The sequence below is a fragment of the Perca flavescens genome, chromosome 11 (assembly GCF_004354835.1).
Source record: "Perca flavescens isolate YP-PL-M2 chromosome 11, PFLA_1.0, whole genome shotgun sequence".
NCBI classification, from domain to species: Eukaryota; Metazoa; Chordata; class Actinopteri; order Perciformes; family Percidae; genus Perca; species Perca flavescens.
This window is the reverse complement of record NC_041341.1, coordinates 10,395,686-10,411,941: the sequence shown is the minus strand read 5'-3', so window position 1 is coordinate 10,411,941 and position 16,256 is coordinate 10,395,686. Positions and strand designations below refer to the sequence as shown.

The 16,256-nt window shown below is 38.0% G+C and overlaps 1 protein-coding gene across 1 annotated transcript in view; it reads left to right on the top strand.

Moving 5' to 3' along the window:
* The first annotated feature begins 10,216 nt into the window (after nt 1-10,216).
* Nucleotides 10,217-16,256, top strand: part of cntnap5a (contactin associated protein family member 5a) — a 104,673-nt gene continuing 98,633 nt past the window's right edge. Inside the window, exon 1 of the mRNA XM_028591655.1 lies at nt 10,217-10,419. Within this exon, the coding sequence (XP_028447456.1) occupies nt 10,347-10,419 (73 nt within the window). The 5' untranslated portion in view covers nt 10,217-10,346. The remainder of the gene's footprint in view (nt 10,420-16,256) is intronic.

The window sequence follows — 16,256 nt, the reverse complement described above, 5'->3', positions numbered from 1 at the left end:
GGAATGCTGTGCGGAGTAGCCAGACCCTCCTCCGCAGCGCCGTGGAGGAAGGTCTGGCAATGCAGGACTACTTGAAGCATGACAAGATGGATTTGCATTTGATATTGATCCTGGGAATCTTGCTTGATCTTGTCATATTGCGAGAATCCTGCTGCCGCGCTAGGTAAGAGTATAGCTCCTTTAATCTAAACTATATTGATCCTGGGGGCGGGGGGCTCCACAGTTGCCAGCTGCTACGTGATGAAAAGTGATGAACACATTAATGCCTCAATCATCCAATAATGTTTCTGAAATGGGCCATTCTGCATAATTAGTAGTAGTAGTAATTTTTGGTACTTTAAGAATATCTTGACGTTGATACTGTACTATCGTACTTTTTACTGAAGTAACATTTTTGTATCCAGGAGTTTTTTTACACTGTGGTGTAAGGACAACAAAACTGTTATATGTTGTTTTTATGTTATTTTTGTCTTTGGGTTTTGTAATCAGTGTTGGTAGAATGGGCGCACTGTAATTTCTACATTTCATGGAAGAGTAAATTGAACCTTGAGCTGTTTCTTGAGTTTTTCAATTTTTATTTTAGCATCAAGGTTTTTCTTTCCCCAGCCACAATTAGGAATTTACAGCAGGTATTTATTCCAGTGTGACAGCATTTATTCAGCTTTTAGTCTGCAAAATAACTGATCTTATCTCACAGACTGTTAGAGCCGTTCACTGCTGCTTATGAGATATGGAAGTGATCCATGCATCTGGAACTGTTACAATTCCAGGCCAAAGAACCGGAAAACGAATGACATATAATGTTTGGTGTTTTTGTTCTTCCTACTAGCCAGATTTACCACTTGTGACACATTTGTCACAATTTAGCATATTAAGTCCTGCAGTTTTCTGTGAAAGCCAAATACCATGAAAACAAGTAGAAAAAACAACGTTCACATTGTTGAACAAAGCGGACAAAAAACGGACTTGCAGTACATAAAGCGGTTGAAACCCCTGTGAAGGAATGTTCCTGAGGACAAGGTGACTCATTGAAGAGTAACAATGGGCATTGTAGAAGCACTAACATGTGAACAAGAGATGAAAGACATTTTTTATCACAAGAGTGAAGAATATCTGTTCCATCAAAATGAGAGCGAGCTGTACTGTTGATCCATTTAATTAGCTGCTATGTGAATGCACTGCAGTCATTATGTGTTAGACTGGAGTGCGTGACGTAAACGTCCATCTTTTCAAGGCAAAATAGTTTAATGTAGACAAATGAAAATCTAACATTCTAGTTAGTAATAAGAAAAAGCCATGGTGGTTAAGAAATGACAAATGAACAGAGAGAAGCACAAATGCAGCACACTCGTAGATTATGAAACATCTGAAATAATAAGTAATGAAAACCCCACACCCTTCAGTTCAGTTCCCCTGCTGCCAAATATGAATCTGCTGCCAAGTGCAGCAGCATATTGTTTTGTGCACAATGTGACACGGAGGAATACATTATAGCAGACTACAGCAACAATGCAGGTGCTCAAGGTTGAAATCATGTGAGCTTGAGTGCAAAGTGAATGGCCAGTGCACTCAGCCCAGTGTGGACACAAACATTTTATGGTTTATTTCATATTGCAAAATAAGCTAGTGAAAAGTACAATCCTTGTATCAGGCATTTTGACCAAAATGTACACTGAAACCATGATACAGACAGGAGTTACAGTGACTCCAGTATGTGTGGCAGTGAATGAAGATGCTGCTTTAGTTGTACCTGCCGAGTCATATTTCTTAATTTAGTACATCCATTGTGTATCTATTATTCAGGAGGATTTTATTACATTATACATTTTTTTGTTTGTTTTGTTGTTGCTGTTGTTGGCATCGGATGGAGTTGTTCCCAACCTGGAGATCCACCTCCCTCCGGGGCTGCAAGGAGCTGAGGAGAGTTGACATGATTAAAATGATTGGAATGAACAAACTTTTATAAACTATTATGCTGCTACAGAAAATAGTTGTTTCCTTTTCTCTGATTGTTTTTTTTTTTCTTTTGAAATGATTGGATGGTAGTTCTATCTCTATACAATTTGAACAATCTGAGACCTACAGTAGTCAACACATACACAGGGATTTTTTTAATATAGGGGATTTCACTCATCCTGTCCACACAAGCACTGTTTTAAAAACATATCTGCCTGGGCACATGTGGACTGAATTTAATTTAATATGCTTGTGAAAGGGTGGACTTTGATTTTTTATCTTCAATTTAACCTGCCTGTTAAACATGGGATGTATCCTCTAAAGTTGCTTTTGTGACTGCAAAGCATTTTGACTTAATTTGCTTTTCAAACACTTGCAGGGGCTAATTTCCCTGATTTGGCCAGAGAATAAAATCAAGGAGTTTTGTTAGATTACAATAGAGGATGGGGACACATCTGTCAATGCCTGACACCAGGAAATCATGCAATCAATGTGACCAAACAGTCGCTTGAAAGAACTATAATTTCATGTAGGTTTTTGTGGAAAAGAAATATTGTTCTGCACTCCTCTAGTCAGTGGATTCTAGTCAGCAATAATGACCTCTTCCACATTTCCCAAGTGGGGCATTTTTCTCGGGGTGACCGAAAAAAGCCAGGCGATTCAAATGAAAGCATGAAGGGACTTAATTGGCTTTTCAGTGGAAAGAAAAGCTACGAGAGAGCAATAAAGCACGGAGGAACGGGAAAGGCAATGAAACAAGAAACATTAGCTTTGGAAACGAGCTCCATAATCCATGCTGACAATGTCAGTTGGCCATTTCCGTTTGCATTGTCCGTATTCAGCTCCTCACGGCGTCATGCTCCCTTTGATCCTTTCATGACTCTCTGGAGCTCAATACAGAAGATGGGAACATTTAGGAACATTTGTTTCAATGACTACAGCTGTAGGCAATTTGAATATGAGAACTGTGTTTGCAGACACAAAAAGCCCACCTAAAGATACGAGAAAACATTAGGACCATTCAAGCTGTGTCTAATTCCCATTCTGGTGCTGGATTTGCTGGGCTTTTTGTCCACTTAGCAGCTGTGAAATGGTGTTGCTAGGGCTATCTAGGGGATCAAAGTGTACGCTTCCCTTTTTTGGGGGGCTCACACATCACCTGAATCTGTGACACCTATATGATTGCAGCTCTGTCAGGATCCTCTATCTGGCACAAAACTACTGAGTGAATCGTCCTTTGATGCAGCCACTGTGGAGAATTTAATTTGGGAAACACAGACACTGCTGAGAGTTTCACTCTTCCACATGATGGATGAGCAGGAGTTTTCGGATGCAAAGAACTCTCATATTTAGGCCCGAGCACTTCTGATGATAGTGTCCTTGAGGGGAGAGTGTTCTCCTGCACAATCAGTGTCCAACTAACCAAAAAACAGGCAGAAGTTACAATTACACTTCACAGCCGTGATAAAAATCTATTCATGAGTTCAAGGGCAGACTTTACCAATCGGCAAGGTAGGCAACTGCCTGAGCCCCCCCAGCTACTATGACCCATAACAGTATAGTAATATATGCACTATAATGGATTGAGAGCATTAGGACTGAGTATCGGTACTCAATACCTTTAAGGTATCAACCAAAATAACCCAGTACCCTGTAGATTTTAAACTTCTGCCAAACGATACCTGCATTTGATCCTTTGTGTACCCAGATCTATAAGAAAAAAAAACTATGTATATGGTTCTACTACTACTTCACTGCAAGCGTTCTTTGGTTTAATGGGACATGTGATTGCCCCATTAACGCTGCAGCTACAACCCATACAGTCTGTGGTGTGGTAAAGTCGAGCCCAGTGCATATGGCGGTTCAGCATGCAAAGATGCTTCCATTCAGATGATCTGTATAGAATGAAGTTAAAAGAAAAAGGTATCAAATTAAGAATTCTATGTATTACTTGAAGGGTATTGTTACTGGAATCATAACTTATTAAATAATTACTTAGACAACATACACATAAACTTTTGCTCCCAACACACTCATTGCTTAGGAAGCTAAATTATTCCACACAGCATCAAACAATGAAACAAGTAATGAAATGAGTTTATCTCAGTGAGCATCCTAGAAGAAAAACAAAAGGGAAATTAAAGCAAGACTCACTTTTGCTAAACAGCAGTCGTGTTGGTCATTAGTCAGGATAATATCAGGTATCACGGTTGTAGTCCGAGTCAAGTCCAGAGAATAGCGACAAGTCCAGAAATCGAGTACTCCATCACTGCCTATTTTACATCAAAGTAATTAGAAAATTCATCCAACTCCTGAGTCTTATATCATAAATCCTCGAGTCCAAGTCATCAGTGCGTGAGTCCAAGTCGAGTCATGAGTCCAGAGAATAGCGACAAGCACTCCATCACGGTATTCTAAAATGCGGAAATGTAGCTTTACAGTAGCATGAGAAACAAAGAGTCCTAAAGTTAGCAAACTGACTCTCTGATCTCACATACACAGCAATATCTATCTTAAGTTTGCGAACAGCCACCACAAGCTGACACGGCTCAGCTCACAGTGTCAGTAGCTCATAAACCGACAGACGTAAATATAACATATTGAACAATAAATAAAAATGCACAGTATTCCTAGGAAGCAGACAGAGTTGTGTGTTCATAACAAGATGCATAAATGCAGGGGAACATTCTGGAGTTTCCTCACTGTGTTAGATGGCCACTAACCCCAACTTCCCCCGACCATAACTGAAGATAATGCAAGAAAATAAAAAACACATTCAGGAAAGAGGGAAAGAGAGTAGGAAAATGTTCAGCAATAAGTTGTGTGATTGTTGGAAGATATTTTCACATCCTTTATTTAAAGCTGCTTTAAACTATTTTTCCCTCATCAACAAACGATCAGATGACATGTAATGCGAAAAGGTTCATTCATAGTGCAGAATCCACGGATAATTATCACCCGACTATGTAGTTTCCCTCCGCTCTACTTTTTTAGGATCTATTATCTCATTGTATTGCTTTATGGCACACACATTGACTGTTCTGGTTCAGTCTCATCACTCTCATTATGCAACATTTTTAGCCACAGCAACCAACCGTTTAACAGAAGAAAAAAAAGCTCCAAAACCCCCCACTGTAGGCTACTGGCTAAGCACCAAACAGCACACAAAGTGAGCACGTACAGTACTGTAGCTACTGAGCAACACAGTGGAGCTTTAAACTGATAAAGAGTCAGGTATTTCCTTCAGGAGTTGGTGGAGACCAAAACAGAGCTAAAAGGAGGTTAAATATTGGACTTACATTCACTAGGTGGCCACAAACAATAGCCGTGCCAACTTTAGAAGGTGATAGTAAAGCTTAGAGCTGTGTCAAGTGGCACAGATAATCAATGAATATAAGTTAAATTAAAAGAAAAAAACTACAATTTATAAATAGTCCATTACAAGTAAAAGTTGTGTACTGTTAATAATAATAAGTATTTGGTGGTAATTATGCTTTATTTATGTAATTTTTGATTTCCGAGGAATATCTCTGAAACATTATTCTCCATATATGTTGAATTTATACGCTTGCCTGTAGAAGGCCATCCTGTTTTCGTCCATGTTCAGCTAAATAATGATTCTATAAATTAAACTGGAGTTGGTTTAAACCAGATTCCTGAAAGTGCACCAATTGGAATGTGTCAATTTTCCCATTTTTGTACCAAATTACATTTACTTTTCCTGGAACCTTCCTATGGATATTCATATCAGTGATATTTTTAGGAAATTGGACCCTTATAAATAAGTGTAACTTCAGTGAAACACGGAAAAAGCCCATGATTTGATTTATAAATGGATTTACAAAGTGTCAGAGTGGGAACATTTATTTCCAATGTGTAATGAGAGGGAGCTGTGTGCAACTATGCTGCTGAAAGAATCTACAGAGGAAAAGCTCCTCTTTTTCATTTCTACTTGATGTCTTCTCTTCTATGCTTCCCAACATCATTCTATTCAAATGTTAAGCTCCTGTATATCTCATCTTATCTTTGTTTAGGATATATTTGCAATAATTTGTTTGTCTTTCCTTAGTGGATGCTACGTAGTATTGTGATGGTTGTATAACAGGAAATGCCACAAATCCGACACACTCTCGGACCAAAACAAAATTCAACATTTACTTGGGGAGTAAATTGACACTGCCAGGGAAATAGCGATATGTGTCAGAGCCTGAGGGAAAACCAGTAGAACAACACATGAAACTGTGCAGAGCATCTTCAAAATCTTATTTCATCTCTTTCTATGGCTGACACCAAAGGAGAACCCCCTGTAAACTATATTTCATCATATCATGTATATTCTTTCTTTAGATTTATCTTCAAGAAAGTTTGTTTTCTTTGTAGACTATTCTAATCTATTATTGGATTATTACTATTATTGTTTTTAATATACAGTACAGGCCAAAAGTTTGGACACACCTTTTCATTCAATGCGTTTCCTTTTTTTCATGACTATTTACATTGTAGATTCTCACTGAAGGCATCAAAACTATGAATGAACACATATGGAATTATGTACTTAACAAAAAAGTGTGAAATAACTGAAAACATGTCTTATATTTTAGATTCTTCAAAGTAGCCACCCTTGGCTTTTTTAATTAATAAGGGAAAAAATTCCACTAATTAACCCTGACAAAGCACACCTGTGAAGTGAAAACCATTTCAGGTGACTACCTCATGAAGCTCATTGAGAGAACACCAAGGGTTTGCAGAGTTATCAAAAAAAGCAAAGGGTGGCTACTTTGAGGAATCTAAAATATAAGACATGTTTTCAGTTATTTCACACTTTTTTGTTAAGTACATAATTCCATATGTGTTCATTCATAGTTTTGATGCCTTCAGTGAGAATCTACAATGTAAATAGTCATGAAAATAAAGGAAACACATTGAATGAGAAGGTGTGTCCAAACTTTTGGCCTGTACTGTGTATATATATATATATATATATATATATATATATATATATATATATATATATATATGTGCGCCCCCCTCCTAGCCTGACTATACCTAATTATGGTCATGCCTATAAAGCTAAATGGGTAATCAGGTAGATTTTCTGCTGTGACTGTGCAAAACATGACTAGCTTATTTTTTGGTATTATTATGCGGTAGTCATGCATGGGCCATGTACAAAGATCTGTGTTGCCAAAAGAAAAAGATAGAGAGAAGTTCCCTGCAAATGAAAGAGTGCACCAGCCCCTGGACATCCACAACAAAAACTCAATTTACAAAAAGTAAATTGAGTAATACTCAATAGCCAATTCAAAGTGTGTAACGTGCAATCAATCAGAAACAGAGATGAATAAAATAATAATGAATAAAAATATGACCACAAAAGTGACCAGGAATTGGCCATTAAAACTGCTTGTCAAAGACAACCCTGGCAACCCAGAGAAAACAGACTGAGTCAGTTCTGCCAACAACGAGATGTGGAGATAGAGCAACACTTCCTTTTACACTGCAGCCTGTATGAGCACAGAAGAATCAGGTTCTTCAGCAAAATAATACTCAAATACCAAGAATATGATACTCTCTCAGACTAAAAGGAAATTCAGTATTTACTTGTGGGGGGAAACTGACCATGCCATAGGCTTTTGAAGCAGCACAGCAGCCAGAGGGAAAACCAGTACAACAGCACATAAAGCTGTGATGAGCTCCTCTGAAATCTACTACCTCTTTATTTTTTATTATCTCTGCTATTCTATGGCTCTCACTATTATCATCACATTTAATTGCTAAACTATATTTTATATTTTGTTATTCTGTTATTATTTTTATACTTTTGTTGCCCCAGTTAGTTTTACTGTAGGCCTAATTGTAATGTATAGTATATATAAGTATAAAGGGAGTAATTAGCAAACTACTGAATTTGCTATTAAATATTGTCCTGTTACACAATGTCCCTGAAACAAATACTGCGTGAATTCTGACTGACTCTAAACTGACTCATGTATGTCCAACTAAATTAATTGTAAAATTAAGCATTTCTGAAAAATCATTTCACACTGTGTTTGGAAAATGAATATTAAAGTTCACCAAAAGAGCAGAATGAAGAAGGTCATGGGGCCCCTTCAAGGGGTGCCATACAGACAACAGTAGGGACACCACTATGCAGCAGACACATAGCCCACTGCATGATCTGCATCATCTATTTTTTTTTTTTATTTTCTGCCTTACAAATCACAGTAGTGAATGTTTCAAATCAGTAAAAACACTTAAAGGTGCACTATAAGTTCCTGCATGGTCACTTCTGTTGACGTTTCAAATTTTGCCCCTCCCCCCATGTTTCAGTAATTGTCATTGACTAAGGCCACGTGCACATGTACCAAAACGATCTTTTTTTTACCCGTCTTCCCTGGATTCGTTTCAAGAATAGTTGCGTCCAAACAAATCCATTTGTAAATGACTCAACACGCTACTTCATATTCCAGGCCTATTGGTGGCGCTGTTTCCGATACAGAAATTCACAAAAAAACGGAGAAGAAGAGCATTGTCACTTCCACTTCCCATCATAACATGACTACCTAGACTAACGTTCTCTTAATACATCCGTGGACTATAATTACTTTCAACACTGCTCATTTTATAAAGCCTGCCGCAAGAAAACGTGTTTTTGTTTACATTGTATAATGTGCTGTTGGATTGCTTTTTATTTTGCAATTCTGTCTGCCATCGGATTGCAGCACGCTACTAGCTAACATCGGCAGTCAAACAAACATCAATGATCCATGAATGATGTCTTTTTGATAATCTACGGTTTTCTTGCGGTAGCCTTTCTACAATAAGCCGTGGTAAAAGTTGCTATAATCTGTTCAAGGAGGTGATAAGCAGACAGATTAGCTAGCTAGTTGATAAATTGTCTACTTCCACTTTAAAAACAACCATAGCAGCTAATGTTAGCTACGTCACTGCTCTAGCGGTCAGCTACTTTAGCGATGTTTAACGTTGGCTACATAACGTTAGCAATATATCTTGTGTAGAATCCAGGACCGGCAGGGCAGAGGGAAGTGTCAGGGAGCAGAGACAAAGTATTTAGATGAAGTGAGCTGGTTTGACCATGGAGATGGGATATGCTCGCTTAGCTTCACCACAGTCGTGTGTGACCGCGTGCACTAGCACTAGTGCGGGTAAGAGGTCGAGGTGTGGCGATGACATCATCAATACGACGTATTTGTAATTCGCCGTCCAAACAAAGCCAAAAGAGAGCCGTTTTCGGATTTTTTCACCCTGAGACCAGGTTTCAAAAAAGTGCATTTTCAGACGGTGCGTTTACAGGATTCGTTTGGACGGTTGGCCCAAACGATGCAAAACATGTGCGTTTGCACAAAAAACGTTTCTGTGTGGATGGCCCCTAACTGTCACTTACCCCACCCCACCAACTCCCCCAACCATCTTGTCAGTGATTGGCTGGAGTGGTTTGTTGTATTTTGGTGCACAGCCTGTGCCCCTAGTGTTTGTTTGACATTACGACCCCTGTGTTGTCTCCCGAGACCAGGCTTTTTCACGGTGTATTCAGGGGGCAGGCAGCTAGCGGATCAAGGAGAGATGCCTACGATTTGAGACAAAAATGAAATCTCGCTGAAACCATGCAGGAACTCATAATGCACCTTTAATGTATGGTTAAAAAAAAAAGAAGGAAAGTAGACTCATAGTCTTGTTTATAGGCTACATAAACCTTGAGCCACATTGTTTCTTAGTCCTGTACTTATATGCTCATGCCAATAAAACATATTTAAATTTGAGACAAAAAGACTGGTACAGTTTCTGCTCTTTGCAACAACAAAAAAAATCACAATAGGATGAAAAACCTCACTCCAATTAGATGCATCACAATGATTGGCTCTCGGCCACGCATTCAAGAGTAACCAATTGTGCTATTACCTGCGAGAACACTCCTTCTACTCCAAGCTTGTATACCATACTTGTTATTTTACACTAAAGTTACAGAAATTCTTCGAAACATATACATTAGGAAGTGCTGCTGCTGACGCTGTGAACATAGCTGTCCTCTGTGGTGCATTTCTTTTTTTTAGCAATGCTTGGGCATCACAATGCTCTTTTTTTCTGCCAATATAGACTGAAACAGAGAGAGGAAGAGACAGGCAGAGAGAGAGAGAGAGAGAGAGAGAGAGAGAGAGAGAGAGAGAGAGAGAGAGAGAGAGAGAGAGAGGCGGGCTATGCCTCATAGTGAGGGAGTGTCGTCGTTGGAGCGGTTTGCTCTTCCACATCAGACTCCTTCTATCCCTCCGTGCCGGAGGAGCGAGGAGGAACCTCTCCTCTGTTTGTTTTTTCCCCCCCTCTCTCTCTCTCTCTGCGGACACACGGATAATAACCACACCACGACTGGGAAGATGGTTTTTCTGCTGCATATGTTTACCCTCTATACCCTGAGCGTCTTTGGCGGAGCCTCCGCCGCCCCTCACTGTGAGTATATACGTACCGCCTATTAAGCTCACCTGTAAGCTCCTCTTCCTCTCCGGTCTGCGTTGCAAGCTGATAACGGAATCAGATAGGAGCTGAAGTTTGGACGCCTGGCTGGTATCTTTGTCCTATTGTTGCAGAGGAGCCATCGTGACTGTTACAGATGCAGCTGTGCTATTGTTGGTCATTTTTAAAATGTTGTACTTTGAAGAGCACTTTAAGACCCCTTTGTGTCACTGTCGTGCGCATAACAAGTTGTTGATTCTCGCCTGTGCTTCTGTTGAGCGGATTGGACTATTGCTGTGCTATAGGAAGGTCATGCAAACAGGTTCATTTATTTTCATTCACAAGTCAAACGCAGTCTGAAGCGACTGTGCTCACTCTGCAGCCCGGGGTTTCTTGGCTGGAGGCTACACCTCGGGTTATTTGGCAGACAAAGCTGCTTTTCTTTTTTTTTGTCTAAGAGTCTTTAGACATGTTTTGCTGGTGTGTGTTGGACAACAGAAAGTGCTGACTGGCCACAGCTGTACTGCACAGACAGCAGCTGTGGTTACTGGTCGACTCCTACGTGAGGATAGATGCACACTCCATACACTCACACAGCCTGCTGGAGCTGCCACTATAAAGACACACTGCTTCTTTTTTCTTTTCTTTTTTTCTCCCCCCCTACGGGGTTTTCATTTTAAATGTGAAGCTGTACAGTTTTAGCTTTGGGTTTAATTGCTTGAGTGCTTTCATTAATGTATTCATTACTGTGTGGGTGAGAATGTGTGGAGGTTAGAACAATTTTAATAAACCATCAATTATTTAAGTCATTTTTCAAACAATGTGACAGCAATAGCAGTGTTTTTTTTTTTTAGCTTCTCAAATGTAAAGGCTTTTTCTTTTCTTTGCTCTCCATGGTTAACTGAATATTAAAGGGGCTTTTCAATGTTGTTGGTCGAGCAAACGTAATATTTTATAGTTGACATGATCAATCGATAAAATGATCAACAGAATAATTGATAATGAAAATAATAGTTTTAACCCTATTGTCTCTCTTCATTTATCTTTATCCCATGTTGCAGAAATTCTTTGCATTGGGAACAAAGAGCACATCCAGGTTAAAACACATCATACCCAAATTAAAGACAAATCCTACAAACATGAGTCACAGTTAATACAAAAAGTGTCATTGTCAGTGATACACATCTAGCTGAGGGGTTTCTGAGTCTTGAGTCTGCCCTCAGTGAAATACTGGGGTGGGGGTGTTTTGTTAGACTGTATCAGTTTTTACAGTAGCCAAGTTGATCTAGTAAACTGGCAACTGAGTGGTCTTTTATTGTTGATTTTACAGTAAAAGATGTTCATAAAATACTGCCTCCTGTCTATTGTCCAGCATCTACAACCAAAACACGTTTCCAGCTTTATTCGCATCACATGACACAATATCTGTGTTGTTAAAGCATATAAAGAGAAATAGTGGATATAAAAAAAGAAGCAATGGTAATTAGAATACAAACTGCCAACACAGGAACAGACATAAGACATTTAACAGTGATATAAGAGCTCCTTCTGTCAGTGGATGGCACAATAGGTTTTATTACCAGACCAGGTTGGAATATTCAGACATTTTATATCAGTATGTTTAGCTCCTGCCTGTTTCTGATTCATATTTTGCTCTGGTTTCCCCACATAACCCTGGAATCAACTTCAACTTTCAACCTTTTAACTTTATTTTGTCACCGGAGGGCAATTGGTTTTACAGCAAGGCATGTTAAAATACATGAAAGAACATAGACATATAGTATAGTAGGGAGGCAAGGGGGTTGTCCTGAATACAAATGGGCTAGAAGTCCAACAACTAGAGGTGTAAATCACAAGTTCTATCACAATATGATATTTGCTGGTAGTCTGCCACGATACAATTTGATTCAATTGATGGCCCTGCAATCGATATGAGACAATATCATAAGCCCATTAAACACAAAAAAACAACTTAAATATGATTTAAAAACTTTATCGCTATGCTCAATTAAATGACTATTTAAAAAAAATCAAGAAGGAATTTCAAAACAAAGCCGCATCTTAAATATGATGATATGTACTATAATATATATATATAAATATATATATATATATATATATATATATATATATATATATATATATATATATATATATATATTCTTACTTTGCATTATTGATATTGGATCACAGCTCATTGAATTGATATATCAAATCACTGTCCAAAGCACAGCAGCAATACAATCTGTATTATTGGTAATTGTAGTTCTTTACTTGAAAGACAACCATGGCACACAGAAAGTTATGTGTATTAACATTTGTATCTTAATTCTTTATTTTTAAAAAGGGACATGGTACATTAATTAATATTATTTAGGGAAAAAAGTGCCCCCAAGTTAGCTTTCAAATTAAAGAATTAGCTTTATGTTAAAAAACATAAAAATACAAATACATCAGATAAAAACACATTACATTCTGGTCTTATATACAACAACTAAAAGCACATTTCATTATAGTTTAATATAGTGCATTTTCATGCTTATACTTCCACTTTCACATGAAATCTAATGAGTAGATTGTCAACATTCTTGCATGCTCCCAAAGGGATACACATTTTTATTTTAATGACTCTGTGACCTATCTCTCTAGCTGCACCCTTTGCACCACAGTTTATATTTTCAGCCATGCTACTAAGAATAACAACATCATCATTATAATGCTCATTTCGCACAACATTTTTCTGTTTGTGTGAAATATGAAAATAATAATAATGGAGCTTTCAAGCGCCACTTTGGACCTTTCCTGCCCATGTCATGTTAAGAATGTAAAAAGTGATCCCTCAACAGTAAATCAATACACCAGCATATGACCTCTTGGTTTATCTTTGCTCTCTGAGCGCGAGGGTGACACCAGGCTTGTGTTTGGGTTTAAGCAGTTTATGTTAAGGTGAGGAACTGAGCTAAACTGACAGCTGCATTACTCTCTCATGGCAGTTCTGTGGTTCTCAAATGTGTGCAGTGATCAGGTCTGACATACTGTACTGAGATGAAATGGTGAGATGCTCCTGCAGGTCAAAGAGCTGCTCTCGTATTTACCAGTGAGAAACAAGAGAAGGGAAGCAGTGATGTGTCATGGCTGGTTTGTGTGGCTTTGGCAGGTGGCAGTTGGCCTGTAACAATTATTAAATAATTGTTTTACGTAATGACGGTTTCTTTGTTTAACTGCAATTAATTGCTAACATTGGCTAAGGTCCTAAGGGGTATGACTGTTGATGGTAATTGTTGATTATTGGTCGGACTGTTGAGCTAAAGCTACGCTTTTTGTTAGTTGTTGGCACTGGTCCCTATACATGTTCATAGCAACAAGAATGATATATGACATGGGGATACAGTTAAAAAAAAACGTAAGTACAGATGCAGTGATGACTATTTTGCCACACAGTTTTGCTAATAGTGATGACTTTTGTTTGTACTCCTAATTTAATTTTTTTTTTGTTAATGATCAATGCTTTGTTTTGTATTGATGATGATACATGTTCTATTGTCAATTTTATGTTATTTTAATAAAATATAGAAAATATAAAATAGAATGTTTTATGATAATGAAGAGGCTTGTTATACTTTATAGGCTGTGTACTTGGGTTATTACAATATCTGGGTCACATAACAGTGATATAACCAAAAGTATAACCAAACATTTCCTGAAATTCATTTAAACTTTAAATTGTTTAAAATAGTAATAGATAAATACATATCTTTTAGATTTGTCTGAAAGAGACAACTACATTGTTAATCACGATTATTTTGGAGACAGTTAATTGTACAGGAAAATTTGGAATTGTTATAGCTCTAGTTGGTTGTCACTTCCTGTCAGAAGTCCCTCTGTAATTTCTTTTGCTTTACAAAGAGACTAAGTACTGTAAGTCACTGGATATGTCAGCATTCGATCGGCCATTTACAGCAGGAGTTAATTGATATTTTATTGGCATGACCTGTACAGTAATTGCCAAGTGATTGGCAACAGAGTAGCAATTCACAAATGTATGGAAACATTGATTTTTTTTCCTGTTCATTTTATAAACACAGTACAATACCAATTAATTGTCCACTGGTAGACATTTGTCTTGACAACTGCTAACCACAAGATAGGCCTACTCTCCAGCTAGTATGTCAGTTATAAGCAAAAGTGAGAAACATGAGGGGTGAATGCTTTCTTGTAAAATTCATTGAGCTTTGTATTCAGTTCTGTGCACAATTCCCTGGTTCCTTAATTACTTTACTGGCAGTGGTGACCACTTTTGCTGGAGGGGTTTCATATTTACTACTAAGATGCCCAGGCCAGATTGTTAAATTGTAATTTAGCATGCGTTTTACTAGATCCTTAAAAATAATGTCCATGGCTTTGGCAAACACCAAAGCCATGTGCATTACTACAATACTGAGTCAATGTGACCACTTTTCTCAGTAAGAAGTTGATTAATAGTTACATTTGAGTTACTTAACCCGGTAAAACTCATACATTTTGTATTATATTAGTATTTTTAGTATTAGTTTTATCATGGTGCTTTTTATTAATGAGACCAGTCAAGGACTTAGCTGAGGCCACCTCCTCCAAAAGAGGATGAATATGCCTTCTTATAACCAGAGACGGTTTAGAACAGAGACGCCCCAACTCAGAGTAGTTCAGTATCTGTGTCACGTGGGCTCCGCCACGGCCCACGCCTCTTTAGGTGAACACAGATTATGAGCGATTTTTTTCGCCTATTGGACCCATTCTTCACATATCTAAATATGTGCAAAATGACATCAGGAGAAATTAACTTAGTTTGAGACCTGTTTCTGTCTCAGGACCAAACTGAGACAGAAACAGGTCGCGAGATCTGGCAAGAGATCAACTTTTCTAACAAAACTGATCTCTGTGATGCTAAATATGTCTTTTAGCTGTGCAAATATATAATGTTAGCAAAAGAAAATAAAAAATTATACAAATATAACTTTTCATCCACCCACACAACGTTCAGTACACTTTCAAACAAGGCCACGCCCATTTAGGAGACAGGAAATGTGGACCTGTTTATACCATTGGCACTACTTGAAATGCGTTATCTTTAATGTAGAGCAGGGATCTTCAACAGGGTGTCCCTGACCCCTAGGGCGTCCTCAGAGTCCATGCAGGGGGGCCTCCAAATTATTGTTGTGTTTTTTAAGTTTTTTTCAAAAATTAAAATAAAAAACTTAATAAAATTAATCCAACATAATATTATTAAAAATGAATCCCCACTGATGATAGGCTTACTGGCCTATAGGTAAGGATGTCACTAAGGCCATTCCCAGATACAGTGTAAGGATTCACAGCGCCACATGTATGTTTAACATTAAAACATAATTTATAAAATCATTTTAAAAATGAATAGGATATATTAATATCTTAGTATTCTATGAAAAATATATGTATGAAGGTTTTAGGCAGTCCCACAGGATATTGTAGGCCCAGTTTAATATGCAACTTCATTGTATACAATATATGCAGTATGAGGTCCCCACTCAGTCTCTCTTTCAGTTAAGGGGTCCTTGGCTAGAAAAACGTTGAAGACCCTGGTATAGAGGATTTTTGTTTTAACTCCCAAGTGGTCCTATTTACTTGTTATGTCTTCTTAGCTAGCACTGGTGAGCCTACATTGAGTTGGAAGGTACTGTAAGTAATCTGTGAATGTGCAGTAACTGGTGGCCAAGCTATCCGTTAAACATTGTGGTTGCTTGTTAAACCAGGTCTTGTTTACTGTTTCTACACAACTTTAATACAGAAGATGTGGGAATGGGGTTGCATTGGAGCTG